Consider the following 27,046-nt stretch of genomic DNA (forward strand, 5'->3'; position numbering starts at 1 on the left):
GGCCTTCTGCCCAGGGTGAATTTTACCAAGTCTCAAGGGGGAGATATCAAAGAACACAAACCACCATTCTTGGTTTTAACAGACAGTGGCCAATACCTGCTGTTTCCTCAAGCACTGAATGCTGATTGCACCATAAATGAAATTACTTTGTTGTTTTCATACTGACAGCATCATCAAATGTGTATTTCCACTCAGGAGGTTTCACTAGCACCGCTTCATCAACATTCACTAGTAAAGTAAAAGGACTACAGAAGAAATGCAGGGTCATTTACATCAATGGGAGGTTAGCCAGGGCTTGAGAGTAGTAGGTGGACCCTATAGAAAGTGTGGTGGAGGGGGAAGATTGCTTCAGTCATGTGACACAACCATAGAGTTGTTTGGTCAAATTAATCTCAGAGGAAACTCCATTGGAATCAGTCAAGTTACACCAGGGATGGATTGTCTATAGAGGTTAGAGATTAAAAGACCTGCTAGGCCACCGAGTCCATCTTCCTGCCAATGCAGGATTATTCCCTGCAGAATATTTTATAGCGACCATGTCAAGTCTGATTTGCAGTGTGCCAAGCAATGGACTTCCACAACTTCTCTTGGGAGAATGCTCCACAACATAACAGGAGAAGAGTTTCTCTAACCTTAAGCCTTTCTGGTAAAGAGACATCTGGAGAAGGGATTAATACAGCTCAGCAATAGGCACCTGGATAAAGATCTGCTTCTCTGGGTAAACAGGACTGGCTAGTTCTAGGCTCCCTGGGGCCAGACCCGGGTTAAGGAGCAAGAGGAACACACTGGAAAACTCATTTGGAGTCTCGACATCTGGGATAGAAAACAAAGTCTTGAAATCAACTGGACTTAGCCCTTACAACTGGATTGCTCCATGCATCACAGAACTGTCATTTTATTGCCCATTTAATCCAAACAGAGGAAAGATCAGAGCTGGAAGACAGCTCAGTGTTAATCAGCTTCTGTTTCCATCTACCCCAGGTGACCAAAAGCAGAGTGCAAAAGGATTCACTTGCAGTTTGGTAAATCACCCTCCTCAGTAAAAGTGGGTTGGAAAACCATAACTCCCTAAAATATTCATAGGCAGCTGTAACTAAGTCAGTGAGCCAAAGATTACCACAGGGAGCAGTAAAGAGAAAGGGCCTCTCATTTAAATGGGTCGTTACGAAGCTAGGGTTAGAGTATGAAAGGAAATTACATACTAATGAGCTCATGTGCCTCACAACGACAGAACAACTCTGTAGGCCCCCGGAAAGCTGAGGCAACCACTCCCTGCATGTCAAGGGCCTTTTGCTCATTAGCTGTTTGCACCTGGTTATCCATTTAAACTGTCTGGTTGTCCTAGGCTTGTATCCATCGCTTCTGAGGTGGGCCAAGGTGTAAATATTTAAATACGGCTCTTCTGTGTAAAATAATCATTAAAAAAAATCACCTTGTGGGTCCCTATATTTACTGGTCTCTCAATGACTACAGGTAAAAAGGGCTCCATTGCCATTAACCCTGCAAACTCAGCCTGAGATCTCAGGGTCCAGCTGAGTTCTTTCCTTCTCATGAATTATCACCAGGAATAAAGGCTTTGTGCTAGGCAAGTTTAAGACCCCAATGACACCTCCGATACTTTCCTGCCTGTAACTGATTGGAATTCAGTAAACAATTTTGTTGGTGATGCACAAGATGGAATAGACTCCAGCTGACTCCCCTGTCGCTGTGTTGGCTCTGCAGGGCTCACAGGATTGGATAACAGTATAACCTGACTTCTCTCTGCCAACTCAGCAGATCTGACTCTGCAAATAGCCACGGAACAGACCTGCCAAGTAAAAAGCTGCCATTTGTACTTCATCATTTTTCAGAGTAGAACTTAACTTTAAGGTCTGAAATCCAATTGAAGCTCCTAAGAGTCAAGGGCACTCAGCACCTTGAAGGAGATGCTTAGCATCTCCCAGAATCAGGCCCGAAAGCTGGCATTGGGAGTCCAGCTTCCCCTTCCTCCCTGCAGCACAAAAGGTATTGGCACTAATAATCCTCTCACCTCCTTGCCAGTTTCCTTCTCAAAGTGGGGCTTGGGGTAGAGGGACTCCGCTGGGGAAGCACATGAGATCTTCAGTTGCAGAGTAAAACCAACCAAATGGATGCCCACGTGTGAAAACTGAGCCTTGTACTTTTGTTGCTTTAAGAGCAGTAGAAGTTTGAAATGGAAAAGACCTAACATCCCAGGGTCATCTTTCTAGTCCATCCCCTAGCCTGACTGCAGGGTTATTTCTCCAGTTTACAGTATATTTTCCAGTGCTTTGTCTATTCGCATGTTAAATAACAAGGGCTGAGGCTTTCACCTCTTCTCTCATTGTTTATAGTTCACTTCTCTCCCCGGTTTCTCAGTAACAAACCCACCAAACTCTCCCTCTCAGCTCTCTTGTGATGGACCTACATGCTATAGACCCTTTCACTATTTCTTTCTTCTAAAACCTATCAGGGGCTGTTTGCCCAGCAGGTGGTGAGAGACCCAGTTCCCCCACTGCAGTTGGTCTTCAGAGCCCTCACATGCTTGGAAAGCCCTCTCTAGGTCAGTGCTTCTCAAGCTATCAGATATGGGGGACTTGCAATTTTTTTTCCAATGTGCCAGGGACCGGTGCCATATTATTATCCTATTCGACGCTCTTATGAGGAAACTTGCCACGGACCAGCAGCCAATGGCTCGCAGACCGAAGCACTGCTTTGAGAAGCACTGCTCTAGGTGATGGGAGGGGCCATGGTTTAGATGCTGTGCGGGGTGGGCATTGTTTCAGAGGGCAAAAACGCTTTTTTAAACTGTAACACAGACATGGCAATCCTGGGAGAAGTGGGACACGTGTGGTCTACTGCCTCGTCCTCTGATATGTTCAGAAGAGGGCACATGGAGAGCTCCTACTAGTCTCCAGAGTAGGACTATTCCCTTCCTTCCAGGCACATTTAAAATGACAAATGGTGCTGTTCACCTCCCAGAGGCACACTTCCCTCCTGGCTTCCCCCTTGCTCTGTGGCCAAAACAGGCTCTTACTTCCCTGCACAAGTGTCTGAGTCTGGGGGCTTGTCTACACTACTGTGCAAGGTTGATCTAAGATATGCAACTTCAGCTACGTGAATAGTGGTGTCTTACCGTGGTGTCTTCACTGTAGTAAGTCAACAGCTGATGCTCCCCTGTCGACTCCGCTTGCCCTTCTCGTTCTGGTGGAGTACCAGAGTCGATGGGAGAGCGCTCAGCGGTTGATTTATCGCGTCTAGACTAGACGCGATAAATCAACCCCCGCTGGATCGATCCGGCGGGTAGTGTAGACAAGCCCTTAGTCACAATCTTGCCCTAAATACACAAGACAGATCAAGGGTGGAAGGAGGAGAATATGATTATCCCCATCGTACAGATGGAGGTACTGAAGCATAAAAGGATTAAGTGAGTTGTCCAAGGTCACACAGGGCATCTGTGGAAGAGTAGGGAATTGAACCCACGTCTCTCAAGACCCAACCCCATCAGTGCGTATGTCCACTTCAAACTGTTCCTTCTATGGTGCAGCATTAATCAGTCTGCCCTGGTTTATACTGAATTCTAGCTGCCCTCCTGTTGGCCAATTTCATAGCTCTGAATTGCTATAGATCCTTCTGGAGATGTGTAGGTGAGCAGTAAAGACATGCTCCTTGTAAGGAACAGCTAGAAGTCAATTAGCTGTTATTGGCAGCCATGGATAAGAAAAGAAGGTGTGTTTCGGGGGCAGTGAGAAAGGAGGGGATGTCACTGGAGGACAGAGCAATATATATCCTGTTTGGAATAGTCTGGTAAGATTTAATAGATATTGATACACTTTCCATTGCTTTTTTTGAATGATCATATAAAGTTTAACAGAGAATTCTATCCCTGCTGGTTAAGAAAGAAAGAATCTCACTCTTTGTTAAAAAGCAATAGATTTCTACAGTAATTTGTCTAGAACCCTATTGGCAAGCTCCTTATTTGGACCCTGATTCAGCAAGACACTTAAGCACGAGCACTACTTTAGGCATATGATTAGCTCCATTGATACCAATGGCACTACTCACATGCTGAAGGTTACATGCGTGCTTAAGTGCCTTGCTGAACTGGGGCTCTGGGGATTGGTTCTGCTTTGAGCAGGGGGGTGGACTAGATGACCTCCTGAGGTCCCTTCCAACCCTGATATTCTATGATTCTATGAATACACCAGCTGAGGATATATCCTTTTAGGGTTCATTGCTAATAAATTAACTAGGACTTCTCCATAAGAGAAAAACAAGCATTACCTAGACATATCATGGTATATTAGCCAATCATCGGGATTGTTGAATGAATGAGAGTCATTAAAAGATGCCATAACAGAGAAAGGAAACACATGTTTATCACTCAGTAGATGAGGTCAATAGAGTTCTTGATGAAGATGTCTTTTTTCTTATGGGGAAAACAAAAACAAAACCCAAAATATGAGAAACAAGACATCTATGGTTAAAAGAAAATCTAGTTCATTATTTTTTTACGAGTTTTATTATGTTTCCTGCAGGGTGCAACCCAATTGAACTCATTAATTCAGCAATTATACAGAAAAGGGAGAGAGGGCCTTAGGACTTGACTTGCATCCAAACTGCCTCAAATGACAGACTCTACCTTACCACACCGACTCTTAAAGGGACAGTGTGAAATAGGGATGGCAGGAACTTCTACTGGCACACAAAAGAAAGAAAGAAAGAAAGAAAGAAAGATTTCACTCACAGACTTTTTCAGCTTTAATACCCTTAAGACCATTTGACATGAGTGTTACATTTATTTCTTCATGTGAACCTGTTCCCTTTATGAAGTTTCCCTAAGTCCCCCCTAGCAGTAAACATCCCATGCTTTAAATACACAACTTGTTCTATTTTTCCTCTTGGACTTCTCCCTCTCTCATCACTCCTCATTCCCCGTACTGCCACTGCCCCACCCCCAACCATTCCCCACCCTCCCACCCTGCTGGTGCAGCTTTGGAAACTGAGTGCCCAGCTTTCACGATATGATGCCCTGGCACTAGTAAAAGTGTTAAGGCAATGCCACTAGCTCCAATTAGAGATCTTTGGACCTCCAAATCTTCATCGAGGACTCATGAATATTTCACGCACAGAGGGTCTAAATGGCCTCGGTTGGCCGGGAAATTCTATGGGCATAGGTGCACAAACACAAACTGTGAAAATAAAAAGGACTAATTTGGCATCTGTTCCCCACATTAGGAAGTGTTTGGAGCACTGCTCTTTGGCATGGTCTTCCAAGCACACCATGCCGTGATGCACATTTGTGCAATGAAATTGTTTAATTGTGCACTGATTTTTAGGAACATGCCTGGTGAATATTAAATAGCCCCTGCAGCTCCTGGTGCTGCTATCAGGGACTGACACTGCATTCACTATCACAGGCAGTGACGTCTCCGAATTGCTCCAGGAATTACTCTTCACACCCTATTCCTGGGACACAAACTGTGCTATACTAAGTGGAAGTCCTGTGACTGCACTGCTAGGGCCAATTACAAGACCTTTTCCTCCCAGAGAATGATTTGCTGGAGAAGCACAGGAAGAGAGAGAGCAGGATGGTGCTTCGACATCGGTAAGCTCCGCACTCCAAAGAAAGTGAGGCGCCTCAGGCACACCTGTTGACTTGCATTGACTTCACTGCGCATTGGATTGTGCCCATGCAGGGCTGGCTCCTGGCACCAGCTCAGCAAGCAGGTGCTTGGGGCGGCCAAGGGGAAGGGGCGGCACCTCGGGCTCTTCAGCGGCAATTCGGCGATGGGTCCGTTGGTCCCTCTCGGAGGGAAGGACCTGCTGCCGAATGGCCGCCGAAGAAGAAAGCGGCGTGGTGGAGCTGCCGCCGATCGCGATGGCGGCTTTTTTTTTTTATTTTTCCCCCATCGCTTGGGGCAGCAAAAACCCTGGAGCCGGCCCTGTGCCCATGGACCCCAGTGGAAGATCCCTTTCACATAGCTAGACCATTTGCTAGAGCCTTTCAGGACCAGGAATGGACTGTGTTCCTATCACACCATTAGCACGGGAAGGAAACCATAACGTGGTGAGATAAGTAGCGTCATAGTGAATTACTTACTCTGGGGAAGATTCCGGGGTTAAATTGGACATCTCCTCTGGTGTAGGTACTGTATGCGCGCACACACAAAAAGAGGGAGCAAGAAAAAGGAAATGGTAAATAAATAGACCTTCCTCTTCTTCCTTCTATACCAATGAAATAATCCTTGCACCAAACCCCCTTGTTTTCCCCGCATCCTTACAGCTCCTAAAAACCACAAGCCAGTCCTGATGTCTAAACATTGGTCTCGTGTTCCTAGATCACCGTGACTACTCTATTCTAAAAGATTGATGCTTTCAGGGCCTGACCGAAAGCCCACTGAAGTCAATGGAAAGTCTCCCATTGGCTTCAACATGCTTTGGATCAGGCCCTTAGACTGAGCTTATCATTGTGGTGTGTCTGAATCACTTTCTACTCTTTTTTCCTGTTTAATAAATAAATGAGAATCAGTGGTTAACATTCATACTTTGCACAGTGCCTTTCATCTAACAAATCCCCATAGCCACTGAAAATACACAGGGAATCCCTGCAGACTCTTCAAAGTGCAAATGAGATGTTGGAATGCTGTTACATCAGTCCAGCTGTGTTAGCACCTTGCACAGAATCCAATAGGCTCCAGTTCACGGAACAGGGTAGTGCTTGAGCCAAAAATAAAACTAGCTGATCAACTTTTCCCTTGAGACAGATCCCTGCATCACTGTCACAATTCTCAGTCCTTCCATGGCCATCTCAGATACAGAGTCTCTGATAATCAGGGCATATATTCTAGATCGGGGATAGGCAACCTTTCAGAAGTGCTGTGCCAAGTCTTCATTTATTCACTCTAATTTAAGGTTTTGCATGCCTGTCATACATTTTAATGTTTTTAGAAGGTCTCTTTCTATAAGTCTATAATACAGAACTAAACTATTGTTGTATTTAAGTAAATAAGGTTTTTGAAATGGATAAGAAGCTTCATTTAAAATTAAATTAAAATGCAGAGCCCCCCGGACTGGTGGCTAGGACCCAGGCAGTGTGAGTGCCACTGAAAATCAGCTTGCGTGCTGCCTTTGGCACACGTGACATAGGTTGCCTACCCTTGTTCTAGATCTTCCATTAGCACGTTAGATATTCTCCTTTCCCCACAGGACAGATCCCAGTACCTTGAGTGTAAAACCATAAGGAATTGGTTTGATTCTGACAGCCTTTGGGGTTATGTATGTGACTTCAGGTGCCCTTTGCCAAAGAGGAAAAAGCTACCCGAATCTTGAAGCAAATAACTTTGTCCATCTTAGAATTCCAGGGTCTGTAAAAACTGTAACATCCCAAACAGACCTGATAGTACTGATTACATTAAGGGATAGTTTAGACCAATTACACTCAGGGGAAAAAGAAAATAAATGATTAAACAGGATTATACAAACAAGCTACACTGTAGAAGGACAATCTCATTCTATTCCCACCAATTGACCACCTCTGCTTGGGAGGGGGCCAGGCCTGGAGTAGCAGGAGTGCTGCGGAGCAAGACTAAAGGTGGGTAGGCTCAGGAGTGAAGTAGCAGGAGATGCTGCAAGGTCATGATTGAGGTGCACTGGCAGAGGTGCCAGGGGGCTGCAGGATGCGAATAGCAGGTGGTGCTGCGTGGGAATTCAGGATTGGAATAACAAGAGAGGCTGCAGCCCAGGATTGAGGCGCAGCAGTGGAGCTGTGCTGTGGAAGTTAGCACACAGCCTGTTCACACTTGTCTTGGCCTTGCATTAACTCCCTCACTCTTACCAACACCAATAGTCACTTCTCTGCAAATGAGATTTGCTGAGTCAATCTGAGTTGCCAGTTTATTGCTGAATACTCACCCCAATTCAGACATCCGCATTCATCTGGAGAACGGACTCACCTTGCAATTTCCGGCGATGGAATCGAGGAGACCCCAGGAAGCTGTTCTTGATTGAGTTGAGCCGTGTCCTCCAGGGCATTCCTCCAATGCTGGGGCTGGATGGTGGCGTTGGGTTGGGTGTGCCTGCTGGGCTCTCCTTTGGCGTATGGACGGGTGTCCCCTTGGGGGTAGGGAGGGGACTTCCCCTTGGAGAGGGGTGAGGGGTGACCTGTATGATGGGGATAGATTTGGTGCTTGGGTCAGTACTAGAAGGGAGTAATCTAATAGGAGACATAGGGTTGGCCTGCACTGTAGGAATGGCCAGCTGGGGGCTAAAGCTGGCAGTGGGTGGGCGGCCCTGAGCATTCTGCACAGGGGGATTCTGGGAAGAGGGGGTGTTGGCATTGCTGGCAGGGAGCGGGTTGGATTTGGTAGACTGGAGCGGTTTTTCAGCCAATTTGTTCTTGGATGGCAAAGTCTGCGTCTTTGGGTTGGACTGAAGTGTTGGCTTTGGTTGGAGAACATGTCCAGGCCTGGAGGCGTTCCTACAAGCATCAGGGTCCAAGGAGACTTGGGGTCGGGGGGAGAAAGGGAGGTCAGGAGTCTGAGGGGGGATGAAAAACTTTCTGATAGGCTACAAGACAGACACAGAGTGTCCATGCACATTGAGAACAGTGAGACACGCACACAGCGGGCGAGCAGAGAAAGGAAAGTCAGAATAAACCCATTTGAGTCACAAAGATGCATCATGTCACAAGGAGACACGAGAGATGGAGGTGAAGGGGAGGGTGGGTGGGAGGGTTTGCAAAGAAACAAGAACAAAAAACAAACAAAAAACAAAAAACAAAAAGACATGCAGTTAGCTGGGAACGCAGCATAATCAACAGCAGCAGCAGTGGCGGTGGCAGCAGCAAGAACAACAGTGTCATAACAGGCTTTATCATATTAACCAATCATGTGTCAGCAAAGGAAAACCACAGAGAGAAAAGGAACACAAAGGAAGAAGGGGGAAAAAATTCAAAATAACCGAGGGGAAAAAAAGAGAGAGACGCCACACCCCCGGCATTGTTCGGATTGCCCCATGATGAAAAAAGCACAATGCTGAAGGGAGATGAGGAAGGGGTAATAAGAGCCATTCAAGCCACACAGAAACTGAGGAGTGCCTAAGCTGGGCTTGCTTTTTTCAGCTCAAAGTGCCCTGATCAAACACAGCAGATAGATGCAATTCAAAATAAGTGTGTGGTGCACGTGAGGTGGTGGGAAAGGCACACTGGTTACTGCACACACCATTCAGAGACCCCCCCTTTCCCTAACTCTACAAAACTCACACATAGGCTCCAGTCACTCATGGGGGAAAGAAAGAGAAGAGGGAGAGCAGTGTAATTTCATCCACCTTCCTCTTCTGGCCTTCCAGAGTGACAATACCCACTCAGCATTAGTTGAGACATTCCTGAACACAAAACACCAGGGGTATACCTGAACCCTGGGTAGGTTTGGGGTTTGATTTGCAAACAGATAGCTATTCAGAGAATCCCTGAGGGTCCCAGCAGGGCTACATGACAGGGAAGGAAGGAGATTTCCCAATCAGCAATGACACCCTGATTCTGCTGTTCAGAAATTCACTTCTCAGTATTTGCTACAAAGTCCTAGTGTCGCATTCTGTGGATGATGGAAGTGATTATGTAGTTTAAGGAAAAAAACAACTACTCATAATGCACCATTGAGAAAGAAGAACAAGGGGATAGGACTTTTTTTGTTGTTGTTAAAAGAAAAAAACCTTCACACGTTAGTTACAGGGGCTGTCTGGGAAAGGTAGTTCAGATGAGTTCAATTAACAGTATAATACACACATCCAGGGAGTAAAATCCTTTTAAAGGGATATTGGCAGGATAAAAACCACATTTTAAAAACAAAATGAATTACCTTACATATTGGTAATAACTAAGGCTGTCAAGCGATTAAAAATATTAATCACAATTAATTGCGTGATTAAAAAAATTAATCACGATTAATCACGTGTTATAGAATACCATTTATTTAAATCTTTTTTGATGTTTTCTACATTTTCAAATATATTGATTTCAATTACAACACAGAATTCAAAGTGCACAGTGTTCACTTTATATTTATTTTTTATTACAAATATTTGTACTGTAAAAAACAAAAGAAATAGTATTTTTCAATTCACCTCATACAAGTACTGTAATGCAATCTCTTTATCATGAAAGTTGAACTTACAAATATAGAATTATGTAAAAAACCCCACTGCATTGAAAAATAAAACAATCTAAAAGTTTAGAGCCTACAAGTCCACTCAGTCCTACTTCTTGTTCAGCCGATCGCTAAGACAAACAAGTTTGTTTACATTAGCAGGAGATAATGCTGCCCGCTTCTTGTTTACAATGTTACCTGAAAGTGAGAACAGGCGTTCACATGGCACTGTTGTAGTTGGCATTGCAAGATATTTACGTGCCAGATACACTAAAGAGTCATATGTCCCTTCATGCTTCCACCACTTTTCCAGAAGCTATGCATCCATGCTGATGATGGGTCTTGCTTCATAATGATCCAAAGCAGTATGGATTGATGCATGTTCATTTTCACCATCTGAGTCAGTTGTCACCAGCTGAAGGTTGATTTTCTTTTTTGGTGGTTTGGTTTTTGTAATTTCTGCATCAGAGTGTTGCTCTTTTAAGACTTCTGAAAGCATGCTCCATATCGTGTCCCTCTCATATCTTGGAAGGCACTTCAGATTCTTAAACCTTGGGGTGAGTGCTGTAGCTATTTTTAGAAATCTCACATTGGTACCTTCTTTGCGTTTTGTCAAATCTGCAGTGAAAGTGTTCTTAAAATGTGTGCTGGGTCATCATCCGAGACTGCTATGACATGAAATATATGGCAGAATGCGGGTAAAACAGAGCAGGAGACATACAATTCTCCCCCAAGGAGTTCAGTCACAAATTTAATTAATGGATTATTTTTTTAACGAGCGTCATCAGCATGGAAGCATGTCCTCTGGAATGGTGGCCGAAGCAGGAAGGGGCATACGAATGTTTAGGATATCTGGCACATAAATACCTTGCATTGCTGGCTACAAAAATGCCCTGTGAACGCCTGTTCTCACTGTCAAGTGACATTGTAAATAAGAAGCAGGCAGCATTATCTCCTCTAAATGTAAACAAACTTGTTTCTCTTAGCGATTGGCTGAATAAGAAGTAGAACTGTGTGGACTTGTAGGCTCTAAAGTTTTACATTGTTTTATCTTTGAGTGAAGTTATGTAACAAAAAAAAAATCTACATTTGTAAGTTGCACTTTCAGGATGATACGGTACTTGTATGAGGTGAATTGAAAAATACTATTTCTTTTGTTTATCATTTTTACAGTGTAAATATTTGTAATAAAACAATAATATAAAGTGAGCACTGTACACTTAGTATTTTGTGTTGTAATTGAAATCAATACATTTGAAAAGGTAGAAAAACAACCAAAACAACCAATTGGTATTCTATTGTTTAACAGTGCAATTAAAACTGTGATTAATCACAATTAATTTTTTAAATTGCGATTAATTTTTTTGAGTTAATCACATGAGTTAACTGTGATTAATCGACAGCCCTAGTAATAACATCCTAGATTACAGGCACCATTTATGCTCTGTTTATTCTTGGCCCTGCACTCAACTTGCTCATTTGTGGCCGTAACAAATATATTTTATTATATTCATTATTTATCCTGCTGTAGCCTCTAAAGGCCCTAATCCAGCACCATTGTGTTAGGCACTGTACATACATATGATGTAAAAGCAATTGCATCCCCAAATCATAGAAAGAAAACCAGATTGGTTCTCAAGTACTAGCACCAGTCTGCGACATTTAAAAATGCAGCGGAATGTTTAAAGCCAAACAAATAAAACTGTTTGCACTGAGGGTCTGATTCAAAGTCCTCTGAATTCAAGGGGAGGTTTGACTTGAATGGACATTGGATCAGACTCTGAAAATTAAAGGAAAACCAATACATTAAAATATTTCTATTAATATTAGGTTTTGTAAAACACTTTAAAATTAAGACAGCCTGTCTCTTTTGGTGAATTCCAAATCACCATTAGGAATGGAAGGTCAAAGAGATGAGTAATGTGGCTAATTCATGCTGGTCACTATCAGGAAGAGATCATTCTCCATTTATAATTAATTCCACTGGAAACAGGTTTAAAAGTAGTAATTATAAGCATTCCCCTGCAATTTTTACAGCTCATGTAATCAATGTATGACAGCACGAAAATCAAACTTACAAGAAATAAAGTCATTCTGCACTCTGTTAAACAACTAAAAACCTGGAGTAATACCATTAACTTCAATAGATTTACACCAGTGTAACCAAGAGCCTAGTTTGGTCCACTAAGTTGACTGGTGTCTTCTCATTGCTACAGTTCAGAGAGGTGCAACAAAGTAAACCCAGGTCCTAATCTTGGGAGATTCAAGCACTTTCAACTGCCATTGAATTCGGCATGGTGCAATATTGTGCCCAAGCAGTATAAATAGTGAAAAACATTTGATTTTGAAAATAGTTTCCCTTTCCATAACCTAAGGTGCATAAGTAAACTATATGATTTTTTTAAACTATATGATTTTTAACCCAACAGTGTCCCTTTAAGACCAAAATCTGACCACCTTAAAATGGTTATGGTCTTCTGAGAATGCCGCCTGGCTGCTAAATAGCTTTTTAAAAACATTTAATCAATTGCTCCCAAGTAATCATTTTAAAGAATAATCACTGTGGACCAGACCTGCACCCCTTATTCATGTGAGGAGTTCTTACTCACCCAAGTAGTCCCACTGCCATCAATGCAATTGCTCCCAGGAGAAAGGACTACTCACATGACTAGGGTTTGCAGGACTGGATGCTATTTTTGTGTGGTTTTCCACTTATTCTGCAGCAGCCATTAATATTATTCTCAGAATTCTGGCCAGTCCTGCTGACATCAGTGAGGCCAGTGCACAGAATAGGAACCTTCTGAAATGGAACCTTGTTGGTTCCTGGTGTATTAAAGACATGGGAGGGTGGGGGAACAAAGTCAAATGTCTGCCGAAACAGGAGAAAAATTGATGGGAAAAGGTTTTGGAAATTAGATGCTTTTAAGAAAATAGTTGAAACAATGGAGAGGTTGGAAAGTCTGCAAAGCTAGAAACCTGTACTTGACAATGCCCCTTTAAGAATATGAATTACACCTGACTGTTTAGGGGAAATAGCCATCTGAAATGCTTCTTGGAGGCATCTACACATGTCCTTACGTACTTACACAGGGTGGGAGCGCACTCACCATCTCATGGAAACAGCTGCTGGGAGTGGGGCCTAGGAAGGGCTGAGAGGTTCCCTGAAACATTCTGGGCCAGACGTCGACATAGCCTCATGAGCTTCTCAGTGAGGACCTAGCACTCTGCTGCAGCTCGGGGCATGGGGCTGCATTGACAAAGCTTTCCTTGCCAGATGCTGCGCCTGGAATCCTCATCCCCACCCCAAGAGAGGCTGCCCAACACAGTGAGGCCTCTGTGCACTAGTAAGTGTACCCTGAGACTGTAATAACTATGGGGAGTTTACTGTATATTGCAGGGGGCTGGGGTAGGACGTGAGTCCCCCCAGCCATCCCACATCGCTTTTCCACTATGCATGCATAGATCTCCGGGCCCAAGCTGGCTCCCAGGCTGGTGGTGATGGTGTCATAGAGGGAGCTGACTTCCACTGCTCTCCTCCCTACCCCAGATACAAACAGGGAAGACCCAGGTGAGGAGGGGACAGTCTGTGAACTGATCCTGGGGAATGATTCTCTCATGTTGTACTAATCCTTAGGTAGGTGAGCTGCCACTGAAATGAAAGGGACCTTTGCCTCAGTAGGGACTGGCTAAATACTTAGTAAAGACCTCCGGGTTTGGCTCATTGACAGGGGATAGAAATGGGTACTCTGTTTCCTCAGAGACCCCAGTCTTGTGATGTGCCAATTTCTTATTTTTCCTCAAATCCATATAATCTTTTCTCCCTGAAGCCCTGTCCTCACTAGAGCACCAAACCAGGGTGCTTACTACCATATTCAGTAACATCCCCATTCTAGCTAGACCCATGTCAATCAAGCACGGTTCTGTACTAAGCAGAACCAAAGTGCCATGGTATGGTGCTTCACTGTGACTTTGTTACAAGCAGTGGTATTAGCTGAAGGCATGCTATAGACAACCCTGCGGGGTGTTATGTGTCCCAGCCATGTTTGGTCCTAAAGGTGGTTACAAGGCTGAGGACAGGGCCATAGAAAGACATCTCGTGTAGCACAGGAAACATGTAGGGTAAGAGATGCTGCACATTAATTTCTAATCAATATCTCCCGAATTCAAGCAAATTTACAACCAACCAAGGAAAAATAAAACACCTCACAAATAACTACAGCTCTACAGACATAGAAGCCAAAAAGCACTGAGAACTTGTCTGAGGGAATGGTACCCATAGATCCTTAAGTAATGCCACTTACCCTTGGACTGCTGAGGGGGCTGGTGGAGAGACCAGATGAGGCTCCGCTGATCGACCGAGACCTGAGTGAACACAACAGGGAGAGATGGCCCTCAGAAACCCTGGGCAAGGAACATCCACTGAACACCAGCCACCGCATACACAGGCACGAGGTGAGAAGCAGGAGGGAGGCGTTCAATAGGAAAAGCACATGGCTCTTCCTTACCCTCTCACTACCTGACACTCCTTTCAATTCCCCCAAGCCTCTAAGAAATTATGTTCATGCAGAGAGGACCCCGTGACCCCAGAGGTGCTCTCTGTTAGTGGAGCTGTGCAATGCCACCCACTTCGGGGTCATGAGTATTTGCGCAGGGACAGATACTGCTTCCTGCTGGTGTACACTAAACAGATCACAGCAAAAGCCATTATCATAAGCCCAGTACTGGTAGTGAGAATTACTCTCTGCATAGTTCCTCTTGCTGTGCCAGAGGTAAAGACCCCAGAGATATGGAAAACCACTGTCTGTGTAACTCACAAGAGCAGAAAATTCTACCAGGCACCAAAAAAGGTCAAATTTGCAGTGCCTCAGATGCACTATTTTCTTAAATTAGAGGACTATCCCAGTGAAACCAAAGCTCAGGTCTATGGTGACAGGTTATTTGATGCTGAGCCACCATTTCTAACTTCACCATGATGCCATCCCCTTGGCTCTCCAGTGAGATTTGCATCTGAAATCACTGATCTCTTCTGCCCTCTGAGGAACTTCACCTAGGGGACCACAGGCCCTTCTGCCCATTGGAGAGCTCCTCTCTATGGAAACATCAACTCTTCTGTTCACCAGAAGGGCTCTTCTTATGGGATCACCCAGCCTTTGCCCACCAATTAGGTCGCCCTGTGGAAGCAATAACTTTTCTGCCCATTGATAAAGTCTACACAGGATCAGTGTCACTCCATTCTGGCATTTTTGGGGTTCCCATATGGGAAAACAGACCTTTTTAACCATCAGTGAGCTCTCCTATGGGATCGCCTGCTGTTCTGCCCACCAGTGAGATCTCCTTATGGGATTGCCAGCCCTCCTGCCTGCTGACGAGATTCCCAATTTTGGGATCAACAGCCCTAATTAATCAGGTGAAATCCATCCTATGGGACCAACTTGCCCTTCCACCTGCCAGCAAGGTGACCCATAGAAAATCACCTCCCCTTACGCTCACCAGCAAAGACCTCTGCAAAAATTGTCTGTAGATACCAACAATCAAAACATACGAATGCACTGGGCCAAAACCAGTGGCTCTGACGTGAAAGGCCATTCAGACCAAACGCATGAACAGCTCAGCAACAGAACTTCTCAACAGCAGAGAATGTTAATACAGGAGCAGTGACAAAAACTGTCCCTCATAGCAGAAAGCATTTCATGTGGCTTTTGAGCGATTCCTCCCATGCTCAACTGTCTTGAAGAACAACAATTTTTGAAGGAGGAGACTATACTGGAGAACCAACACAACCAACAACTAACATATAACAATCTCTGTTCACAGTGGGACCTACCAGCGTGAGTACCACATATATGTGTGCACTCATATAGGCCTGCTTGTGTGTGTGTGTGTGTGTGTGTGTGTACAAGCATATATAGGTATTAGGGTTGGCAACTAATCACAGTTAATGCATATGATTAATGCAAAACAAATTAACTAGATTAAAAAAATCGCGATTAATTGCAGTTTTAATTGCACTGTTAAACAATAATAGAATACCAATTCAAATGTATTATAAATATTTTTTGATTTTTTTCTACCTTTTCAGATATATTGATTTCAGTTACAACACAGAATACAAAGTGTACAGTGCTCACTTTATATTATTATTTTTATTACAAATATTTGCACAGTAAAAAGAAACAAAAGAAATAATATTTTTCTATTCACCACATACAAGTACTATAGTGCAATCTCTTTGTTGGAAAAGTGAAATTTACAAATATAGATTTTTTTTTTTACATAACTGCACTCAAAAACAAAACAATGTAAAACTTGAGGCTGTAAATCCACTCAATCCTGCTTTTTGTTTAGCCAATCGCTAAGACAAACAAGTTTGTTTACCTTTACGGGAGATAATGTCACCTGAAAATGAGAATGGGTGTTCACATGGCATGGTTGTAGCCGGAGTTGCAAATTATTTATGTGCCATAAATGCTAAATATTCATATGCCCCTTCATGCTTTGACTTGTAGACTCTAAAGGCGAACTGAAAAATACTATTTCTTTTGTTTATCATTTTTACAGTGCAAATATTTGTAATAAAAATAATAATATAAAGTGAGCACTGTACACTTTGTATTGTGTGTTGTAATCGAAATCAATATATTTGAAAATGTAGAAAAAAAATTCCAAAAATATTTATAATCCGTAAATTGGTATTCTATTATTATTTAACAGTGTGATTAAAACTGAAATTAATTGCAAGGTTTTTTTAATCTTGAGATTAATTGAGATTTTTAAAAACCATTTGACAGCCCTATTAGGTATGTGCACATATACATTATATATATTAGTCCTGTAAGTATAAACAGCCTTCTAGAGAACACAAAGCTAATTTAGAGTCCCTGCCCACCTCTCTCAATTGTATCGCTCTATTATATAAGAATAAGATTATAAATTGAGATTCAAAATGTTTTCACATCCATCTGTTCTTAAAAAGAAATGATAACATTACCAAAAAAATAGATGAGCAGCGGAAGAAGGTTTAAATTAACATACAACAAGCTCCATTCTGACAATGCGTGTCAAGTGCAGAAACTCTCCATGGCATTCATTCCTTGCATCTCAATGCAGCCCATCCATCATTGCCATCTATACAAAACAAACTGGCCCAAACTTTGCATTCTCTTCCACCAGTGTAAACCCACATTAACTCCATTGCAGACATTGGCATTCTTCTGGGTTTACACCAGTGGAAATAAGAGCGGAGTACAGGCTGCTTTGTACATGAGCTCCAATTTTGCTGAGCTGTTTTTATGTTACTTTTCTCTCCAGTGTGAGTTAGGTGACTAGGTCTTTTGAAAATCACACTAGGCACCTATCTGCATCTTTAGGTACCAAAGTACCTGGCCTTTTGTTCTCCTCAACACTCAATCATGGTTGGAAGTTGATCTTTAACATTCACCTGAATTTCAGGATAGTTGCTTAAAACCTTCTCCTATCCATCTGACCCCAATCAGGTCTGTTTCCAAAAACCCTGATTTCTCTGCTCTTATTCCAATCTCTCCCCATATTAAAAAAACAAGTGGTCCACATATATAGGGCACAACACAGCAGGCCCCACCTCCCAGCCCCTGTTCCTTATTACAAACAGTGGTTTGCAAGAAGCTATAATATACTGAGCTTCCCCCTATCTTAGATGCCTGATGCAGGGGTCAGAAGAGAGGGTTGGAATTAAATCTCATAGGACAGGGGTCCCCAACGCGGTGCCCACGGGCGCCATGGCGCCCGCGGGGGCATCTAAATGCGGCCGCGTCCTGGCCGGTGGTCGCGCACCCGCTGAAATGCCGCCGAAATTTGGTGGCATTTCGGCAGCGACGCCTCTGGATGATGCCGCTTGCTGCTGACAAGCAACGTCATCCAGAGGCGTCGCCACCAAAAATGCCGCCAAATTTCAGCAGCATTTTGGCGGGTACTCGACCGCCATCACGGTCCTTCGTCTGGCGCCCGCCAAACGAAAAAGGTTGGGGACCACTGTCATAGGAAATGCATTTAGTATCCACACTATTACTAATTACATTAGCCTTATTTCCATGGCTACTAGTGGTTATAAAGAAACAAGGGAAGAGGTAAAGTAGATCCTTTAATGTATCTTGGCTTTTCCATATCGGAAATTGTGTTTGGGAACACAGGGCAGAGTCTAAGGAGCTCATGGATCAATTTTTATTGCTCTTTAAATAAGAGAGCTGACCATTTTCAAATCTTCTCCCTTCACATGAAAGGGAAGGACAGTTTCCAGAATTCTCACCTGCTTCTTCCTCTTTCTAACAAATTCCAGCATTTAAGTTTACCAATGGGATAAAATCCCCAAGTGATTAAGGAAACTCTCAGCAAAACAAAACAAAACAAAACAAAACAAAACAAAACAAAACAAAACCAAACCATCAAGAGAGATTTTTTCCCTCCCAAGAAGACCACCTTCCTTGGGAAATCCATTAAACCAGCTTGTAAAAAATACTGCAGGACGACTTTGCTCTGTTCTGCATCTGTCAGCTACATGCACAGAATCAGAGCAGGGGCCAAACATCAGTCATGAAAACTGGCCCAATGCTGCAATGTTAAGATGAAAGCATAGAAAGAATTTAAATATCTGCATCTATATATCACTGTATAGTGAAAGTGGAAGCCCCCGCATGCAGCCCATGAGCACTGAAGACTCCGAACAATCTTACTGTGTCGGGGAAAAGGAGGAACATGGCAAACCACAGCAGGAAAAGTATCTTTTCCCTCTGAATATGAACTAAGTTTATTTAGCTGAAAATATCTGTTAGTGTGTAACCATCTTAAAGTCTCTAGAGCCATTAAGAATCATTGGAAGGTAAGTATCATTTCTATAATTACTCAAATAATTCCATTCCTTATAATTAATAGCACCTTACATTCTATTACATTCCCGCATGCAGGTAGATCTCCAAGTGTTTTCCATAGTGCCAGTACTCTGTGCATCACTCTTTGAGCTAGACTACACAAGAAGTGTTACATTGGCACAGCTGCACCGATGCCTTTTTCACACCCCTGAGTGACGTAAGCTATATGGACTTAAGCGGTAGTAAAGACCTGCCCTTTATCTATTTACTTATCACACAGGAGAGTCTGGTGTGATTTATCACCACCCTAAATAGGTGCCAAAAAAAGCCTTTAGGATGGGATTTTCAAAAGCCCCTAAATCATTTAGGGGCACAAGTCCCTTTAATTTTCAAAGGGCTGTCTGCTCCAAAGTGCTCTTGAAAACCCTAGCCTCGTACCACACTATTCTGCATAGGCCACATATTTTTCAGAAACAAGCTATTTTATAAAGTATTTTTAAAATGTGATTGTTGCTATTTCTCATACTCATCCCCTGGTGAAGCCACCTTCCTTAGCACCATCAGATCAAATCGTGAATAAAATCTGTATGATGCCATTTACCCTTGGGTCTAAGTCAGGGGTGTCCAAAGTTTTTTGGGGGAGGGCCAAATATAGAAAAATAAGCAAAGGCCCGGGCCACACACAAGTGTGTGGTGGGGGCCGGGCCGGGGACCCCGCAGCAGGCATGACCGCGTCGTCCCTCCCCGTCCCGGCTCCGCTCTTCCGCCGCGCCCGCCATGCCAGCAGGTCAGGGGGGGGAGGGCGGACCGAGCCTGCCATGCCATGCCCTGCGTCCCGGTTCCGCCCGCAGAGCTCGGTTGAGCTCGCGGGCGCAGCTGCGGCAGGTTACAGGTCTCCGGGCTCCGGTGGACCTGCGCCCCGCAGGCGGCGGGGGCGCTCGCGGGCCGCTGCGGGCCAATAAAAACTGAAACTGACGGCCGGGGGTTGGCAGCGGGCGGCCCTGGACACCCCTGGTCTAAGTAACCTTCTCAGATAGACCAGAGGCCTATTGATTCTCTCAAGGAGCAACCTAAACCCCTCATTAACTCCTAGTGCACTGGGGTTCGTTTGTTCAAACTATTCAAACCTATATAGTTAAGAAAAGACAAGAGACTGGTTTTGACTCTTTTCTGTCGGCAGTTTCTGAAAAGCACCACCAAAGAATTGTTTTACTTCTGCTTAAAAACAGAATCCAGTGTAGAATCTACATCAGACTTTACATTCAGTTTCTCTTTGAATAAAACTCATAGGTTTTTTTAAAGTAAGATCACAGGTAAAATTCAGTGCCTCATAGTGGTGAATTCACTATTAGGAGAATGATTGTTTCTGATAAAGTTGTACTGGATGGGGTAAGTTTGGTCCCAGGTTCTTGTATTGTGGCCTTCAAACTGGGCTCGGTCCATGGAGTTTAGTGAGTGCAGGATACAGTCCTGTAACCAGATTTTAGCTGTTCGCAGCCAGGAGCTGTGCTCCCAAGAATGGGAGCCTGCAGTATGCATGCACTGTATGGTAGATGAGTCAGACTTGCATCCCTGGGTGGTGCAAACAGTGACTGAGATTTTGGATTTCTTCAAACTCTGTAGGTGGCTTTGAAAAACTCAGCCAAACGCATCCAGCCAGTCGCTTTCTCATTTTTTTTACAGAACAAATTAGGTCAAATTAGACACAAACTGAGCTCCTTCTTTTTTTCACTTGATTGTTTAAATAAAAAATCAAGATTCTTAAACCACAACAAAAGGTCTAAAATCCTCCAGAACGCCACATGATCTAATACCCAAGAGACAGCAGGCCGGTTGGTCTGTGAACATGCCGAGCCATGCTCTATTACCTAATCTCTCTTTAGCTTTTAATTTTTAGCATCAACCAGAAATGTTTTTTCCCCTGTGCAAAGTTTATCACAAGAGTAATAAATAGCAGGGATACCACCAATGATTTACTATCAGGAGGGCACCTCAGAGTGTGGTGCTGTATTGTTTTATGCCCCAATCTTAATTTTTACTACAAGGCACAACATTTGCTACCCTGAATTGCTACAGTGAAATCAATGGGTCTAATCATGGTAGTAAGTCCTACACCTTGTAGTATATGTCTGCAGGATCAGGCCCTTGGATGCAGACACACATGGGGAAAAGAGTAGGGGGAGAGGGGACTTGCACCCTTCTGCACACCCTACGTGATCATATTAAACAGCATCATCTTGTTTAATTAGAGTATCTCGGTTACACTTTATATTAAGGTTCCATTTATAATTCTTTTATAAAGGGTTAATAAATCACTAAGAGATGTTATATGCATGTTACAGACCTGACTAGTACATATTATATAGGTGGTTATAGCTACAGCATTAGAAGGTGCTATACATGGTTATAACCCCTGGTTCTAAGCATCTACTGACTTGCTGGATAATCTATTACAATTTATTAAAACATATTAAAAATTTATTATCCATTTAATAACTATTAATAAATGAAACTTCAGCTCTGACACCTTCAAAGTGCTTTATTTTCTGATACAACTAGGAATATGATCACACTTTAGATGATTATTTTCTCATGGAAAAAGAACTTGTGCTAAGAGGAGGGAAAATACCCAGGAATTATTTTAGACCATGTGTGGGTTTTAGCTTCATCTTGAGGGGAAGGGGGGGGTGAGGGTGGAAAGGATATTGTTATTCAAATATCAGTAATCAATCAGGTGTGCCATACAGACATGAACAGTGCAATAGGTGGGGAAGGGGTTTTCATTCTCAAAGTATCTGCATAGTGTCAGAGATTAGTTTGGTGTCCCCAGACACATTAGAATCAAACAAACAAAATCAGAAAAGTATATAGAGTGTGTGACTCAAGCGCACGCACATACACACACACACACAAAACCGACACACACAAAAATGCTTCTTCCCACATCTCTCTCATTATTAAAAAGTTTCATTTGATCAAGTCTATACATCTATATTTGTTAACTTTGCAAATTAAAAAAAATCTCTCTATAAGCTATAACAAGTCCAACAACAGGTATAATCCAAAACTGGAGCTTACCCCAATGCATCAGCACTCGCCATCCTTGGAAGGGGGAAATAAAGAGGAGAGAGAGAGAGAGAGGGGTGGGGGTGGGGGACGACGTGGAGGCAGGTGGAGAGAAGAGTACGAAAAGCAAAGTGAAATACTGTTCAGAGAACCAAACGGTCAGAATTATTGCCACAGGTGCCTCCCGCTCAGGAGACCAGAAATGCGAGGGGACAGTTTCATTTACTAGACAATGATTTCCATACTGCACACAAACAATGCAGAAATGTCCGACTTTTGCATTTGGGAACTGCGAATTGGGAGACAATATACTAAGGTGTTAAGGGAAATCAACACCACCCAACTGAACCAGCCAGCAGAGCTGGGGGTTTGTGTTCCTTGTTTTGTTTCCATAACATCTCTTAGATGAAGAACAGTTAGATCAGAGTGTTAAAAAGGAGGCTGATCTCTTTGCACCCATTTTGCTCAGCACAGTGTCCCCCTGCCCCTCAAACTGGCCTGGCGAGAAGCATCTTTTTCTATGCATGAACTAGGAAAGGTATTGGTCATTAAAATACACATTTCTGAGCCAGTCTGGGAGCCCAGTGAGTGAGACTGTAGGCAAAGTTGAAACCATGCTTTGATACTAGCTTAATAGTCATGAGGGAGCATTTACTGTGTTAAAATCAGGGATTCAGATTAGCTGGGTCATGCCAGTACTTATCCCTGGGGATGCAATCCTGTGCTCCAGAATCTAATTTTTCATTTAAAATAAACCAAGCCTCCAGGCCTTAGAAGTTGCAGAGATAGCCTTCCAATGTGAACAGAGTGAAAACCAACCCTAAAAGAGGTGTGAACTGTCCATTTATCCCCATGGGATGTCGACTCTTAAGCTTGATGGTAGAAATTTAAATATTCGACACTCTTAATTTTTCACTGCTGATCAAAGTACGCAAGGAAGAGGTAGGATTATTTTTATTAAACTTTCTATACCCTGATTGGATTGTGAGCTAGATTGGGAGACTATCAATATCTATTATTTTTCCAATCTGACCTTTGATTAATGTGAAAAGCTCTGATTTGATATTAAATCAAACTCCAAGTAGGATAGAAACATTATTCTCTCTCTCTCTCTCTCTCTCTCCAGTTTCTGTAAGAGGCTCCCTAGCTGCCAGAATTACCCATGGCAGGTCAATCCTCCACAAGATGATCACCACCATAAATGCCAAATTCAGCATTTGCCAAGTCGATTTCTGTTTACTTATAAACACAGCCAGATGTGCTTCTTGTTATGTGACTGTTCCGAACGCTGTGCCAGGCAACATGGGGGTGGTCTTAAAAAAACTTAAGACTCACATACAATTTTTAAAAAAAGTCACTATATTGTATGTTGACAGAGAGGTGGAAAGAAGCATTATAGTGAGTGCTTTTTCATATGCATGAGTGACACTCCATTGGTACTTGGTTTGGAGTTATAATTTGGATAAGATCCTAATTCATATGCATAGGGCCAAACCCTGTTCTCAGTTATATCAGTGAAAATCCATTTAAACGGATATAACCAAGAACAGGATTTGGTTCCTAGTGTGTGCGTATATATATATATATATAAAAATACACCCATACTCACACACAGTGTACTGAAATACATACATAATGTGTGTAGATAGATTTATTCACTTTTCTTTCATTGTGAGTTATTTTCCCCAAAGGGAAAGGCACTGAGGATTTTAACAAAGAACAGAAAGCAAATTGAGACTAGGGGAAAGGGAGATGGGAAATGAGGTTAAAAAAATAACAAACCCAGGACACAATAGACCCAGCAGCGCAGACATGTGCATTCCCTGCAATATTGAAGCAAGTGAACTACGGAGCTGCAGCAACCCAGATACAGAAGAAGGAAAGCATTGAAAGGAGCAAGAGGGAGCTAAAAGAGAGAAAAGAGAGAGAAGAAAGGGACAGTGGCCTCAGCTACTAAGACAACCATGTGCATCTAGAGGGGAAGGATCCTTAAAGATGCAGTATTCCTTTTAAAAAAGAGAAATAAAAAAACTGGAGAATGAAATGTTGGCCAACGATTTAGTGGCCACCATGATTAGTTAGCCCCAGAGGGGTCATTTTGCTGGGGTTCTCTTTGCTGCCCTTCCTTCCTTTCCCTGCTCCATTAACAGATCTGAAGACTATTTCCCTTAGCCTCCCACTCATTTTCCCATCTTGGAGACCCTTTCAGCTTAACACCCAGAAAGATAAAAATGTGGCGGGAGGTGGCAGGGAATGTGCCAATCCATCTCTTTCCTCACTGCTCTCCTTTCAATAAAGAGGCCCCTAGGAGGTTCTCCTGCAGAAGCCCAGCCCAGCCCTCCTGCCCTCTGAAAACATCTCCTCTGTGATGTAGCTAGAAGTGCAGTTGTGTCTTTAGGGGATTCTCCCAGCAGTTCCTGAAGTGTCATCTTCTCCACCCTTTGCACAGCTGCAGAAGAAGTGCAAAGGGAAACCAGTGGAGCTGGGGAGACTTAGGAGACAGTTCTCATGTCACAGACTAGATGAAAAGGCCTCTCTGTACCTAGGACCTAATACTGTGGAAGGGCTGTTTTTCTGAGCAGTCTTGGAATAATTTAGAGAGAGCTAACAAGAAATGCCCAAGCTTCCAGAAATTCATCAGATCTTGCTTTCTGTTTCAGTGAGGGATTAGAGTGGGGGATATGAAAGGCCTGTATCTACAATAACAGTGCTGCGAGTCTCAGGAACCAGGTTTGCGTGATCCATTGGCAATCCATTACCTCTTCCTGGACACAAGCTTTCATGAGATCCTGACAGCTTGGGTGCACTGCTCATTTCTTGCTGGGTCTCATACAAGTGAGTACCTGGTGTGCTGTCTCAGGATCTGTTTCTCCATCTGCTGGCAAACTCAATGCTCTCCCTTCTTCTTTTCTGTGGGAGCTGCAGGGCCCTTAAACCGTGTGTTCAATTGATTGTGTCAGTCTGTGAAAGGCTGATAGGGAGATTGTCACCATCACGCCTGGGAAGTCTCTAAGGGTTTATATTTAAAGGGCCATTATTATATTAAACTGGAAAGGTTTCTGTATAAGGGAAGCAGGGCTCCTCCAGATTTGTCGTGGAACCTTGAGAAACCTTCAACTTTCCTCCCACTTCAGTGCCAAGGAGCGGCCTCTGTCCTTCTGGCTGTGGCTTTTGTTGCTGGCCCCTTAACTGGATGGATTTGTGAGTTAATGTCACAATATAAATGCCCAGTATTGTTGTTGTTATTACAGACTGTTAATTGACAGAGTGTTCCCTCTGCCACCCACTTTCCCCATGAGACTTGCACGTGGCCCAATGGGCAGGAAATCCCATAAAGACATAACCACACTGGCTCAGGGTGCAAGAGATAAGGACTGGGGAAAAGATCGAGGGTTTTTAAGCACTGTCTTTATCATGTAGCATAGGAGGGCTACAATATGGTGGGGAATTACCCATGGTGTTATAACTCGCTGTTGGCACCAGAACAGAGCTCCACCACTCTGGTGTTTAGTGTTTCACAAGACCCTCTTCCTCCAAAAGGCTAAATTAATTTTGTAAATGAACCCAAGAGTCTCTATTTAAAGTCCCAAATTTGGCAGCCTCTCTGCCCCCGCCCCATTTGCCTCTCTCTGCAGCAATTGGGAGTTGCCCTTTCGCTTATTCTTTCCCACCTACCTGCAGCTATTTCCTGAGCCACTGAGTCTGCAGCAACCTGATTCAATCTCACCCACAAATATTCCTTTTCTTTCTCTCTCTGGCTTGTGTATCTACATCAGCCTTAAAGAACCTGCCCCTTGGATGAAATCATTTTTCTTCTGACCCTAAAACTTCCCACCATTGCTACCACTGGCTCAGCTGCACTGGAGTTAGCAATGATGGGAGTGTAGTGTAGACAGCTCCATATGGCTGCTGGCCTTTAAAGCTCAGTGTTTTCAGCCTTTCTTAAAGCAGGTTCAGGTAAGACGGTGGCTTAAAATACCAGTCCCCTTTCTACACTGGGTACTCCCACCATTGTGAACACCCAGGGAGGCTGAATCAGTGGTAGCAATAATATGAAATTTTAGGGGAAAATCCTAATACAGACACAGCCTGTGCATGAAGCATTTGGGGACAGATTCGTATGAAGGGTTGTATATAAAAATACATAGCATTCTACTGCAGAAGACAGACCCAACCTCCCTCCACCCCCACCCCCCCAAAAAAAGAACCACCGCCCACCGTCCCTGGCTCTCTCTAGGCATTAGCAGCTGCATCCCCACATGGAGAAGATAAGAGCTGCATCTTTAAGGTCTCAGCAGTGAGGTAGAGGAGAGGAACAGATTGTCAGTGTTTATACCTTTCTTCTTTGTTGAATTTGGGATTGGCTTCAGAGATATCCAGGCTTTTACTGAACATTGTTTTACTATGGCAGGAACAAAGTGAGAAAACAGAGTTACTAATATGGACATTCATAAAAGAGATTCACCTGAAAGCGTCCCTGACTCTAAGCCCTCCCAACCCACGTCCTTTTTAAAGCAAATCTCCAAAACACTTTTCCTGCTCCTTTCCGAACTATGGCTCCATCCTGAATGGTGCTGATCATCTCTTGAAGGTGCTGAGCATCCTCAACTCCCAGTCCCACTGGCTTTGGTGAGAGCTGAGGCCTTCAGCACATGGCAGAATCAGACCCCTGTAGAAGTATTCTCTAAGAGTAGACTCCCAGCCTGTCATGGTCTGTGACCTCCCCAACAAACACACCCAACACCCTGCTCCGCATTACTGCACTGAAAACCCCAGCTGGAGTCCACTTGCTCACATTTCTCACTGGAGATGGACCATGCTTGAATGTGAAAATAGCAAAGCCCTCCTTACTCCTGCTGGGAATCTGAAAGCCTTTCTGGGAAGTCATTAACACTAAGCACACACTGGGCACAGATTCAAAACTGCAAACAGATCTTCTTAAAGGCCTCTTTTATTTTTCTACTCTTCGTGGCTCATTACTGCCAGTCCCACACCCCT

At 43.5% G+C, this 27,046-nt stretch overlaps 1 protein-coding gene across 10 annotated transcripts in view; it reads right to left on the reverse strand.

The window, feature by feature from the left end:
* BRSK2 (BR serine/threonine kinase 2) overlaps positions 1-27,046 on the reverse strand; it is a 470,664-nt gene that overhangs the window by 27,787 nt on the left and 415,831 nt on the right. For 7 of the 10 annotated variants that reach the window (XM_039538093.1, XM_039538092.1, XM_039538089.1 and 4 more), the window contains 5 exons: positions 26,385-26,450; positions 22,061-22,084; positions 14,444-14,504; positions 7,953-8,160; positions 6,101-6,149 (listed from right to left, as the gene is read on the reverse strand). In XM_039538093.1, the coding sequence (XP_039394027.1) occupies positions 6,101-6,149; positions 7,953-8,160; positions 14,444-14,504; positions 22,061-22,084; positions 26,385-26,450 (408 nt within the window). The remainder of the gene's footprint in view (positions 1-6,100; positions 6,150-7,952; positions 8,161-14,443; positions 14,505-22,060; positions 22,085-26,384; positions 26,451-27,046) is intronic. The other 3 variants (XM_039538090.1, XM_039538088.1, XM_039538091.1) reach the window with 1 other exon arrangement.

This window comes from Mauremys reevesii, linkage group 4 (genome assembly GCF_016161935.1).
Source record: "Mauremys reevesii isolate NIE-2019 linkage group 4, ASM1616193v1, whole genome shotgun sequence".
In the NCBI taxonomy this organism is placed as follows: domain Eukaryota; kingdom Metazoa; phylum Chordata; order Testudines; family Geoemydidae; genus Mauremys; species Mauremys reevesii.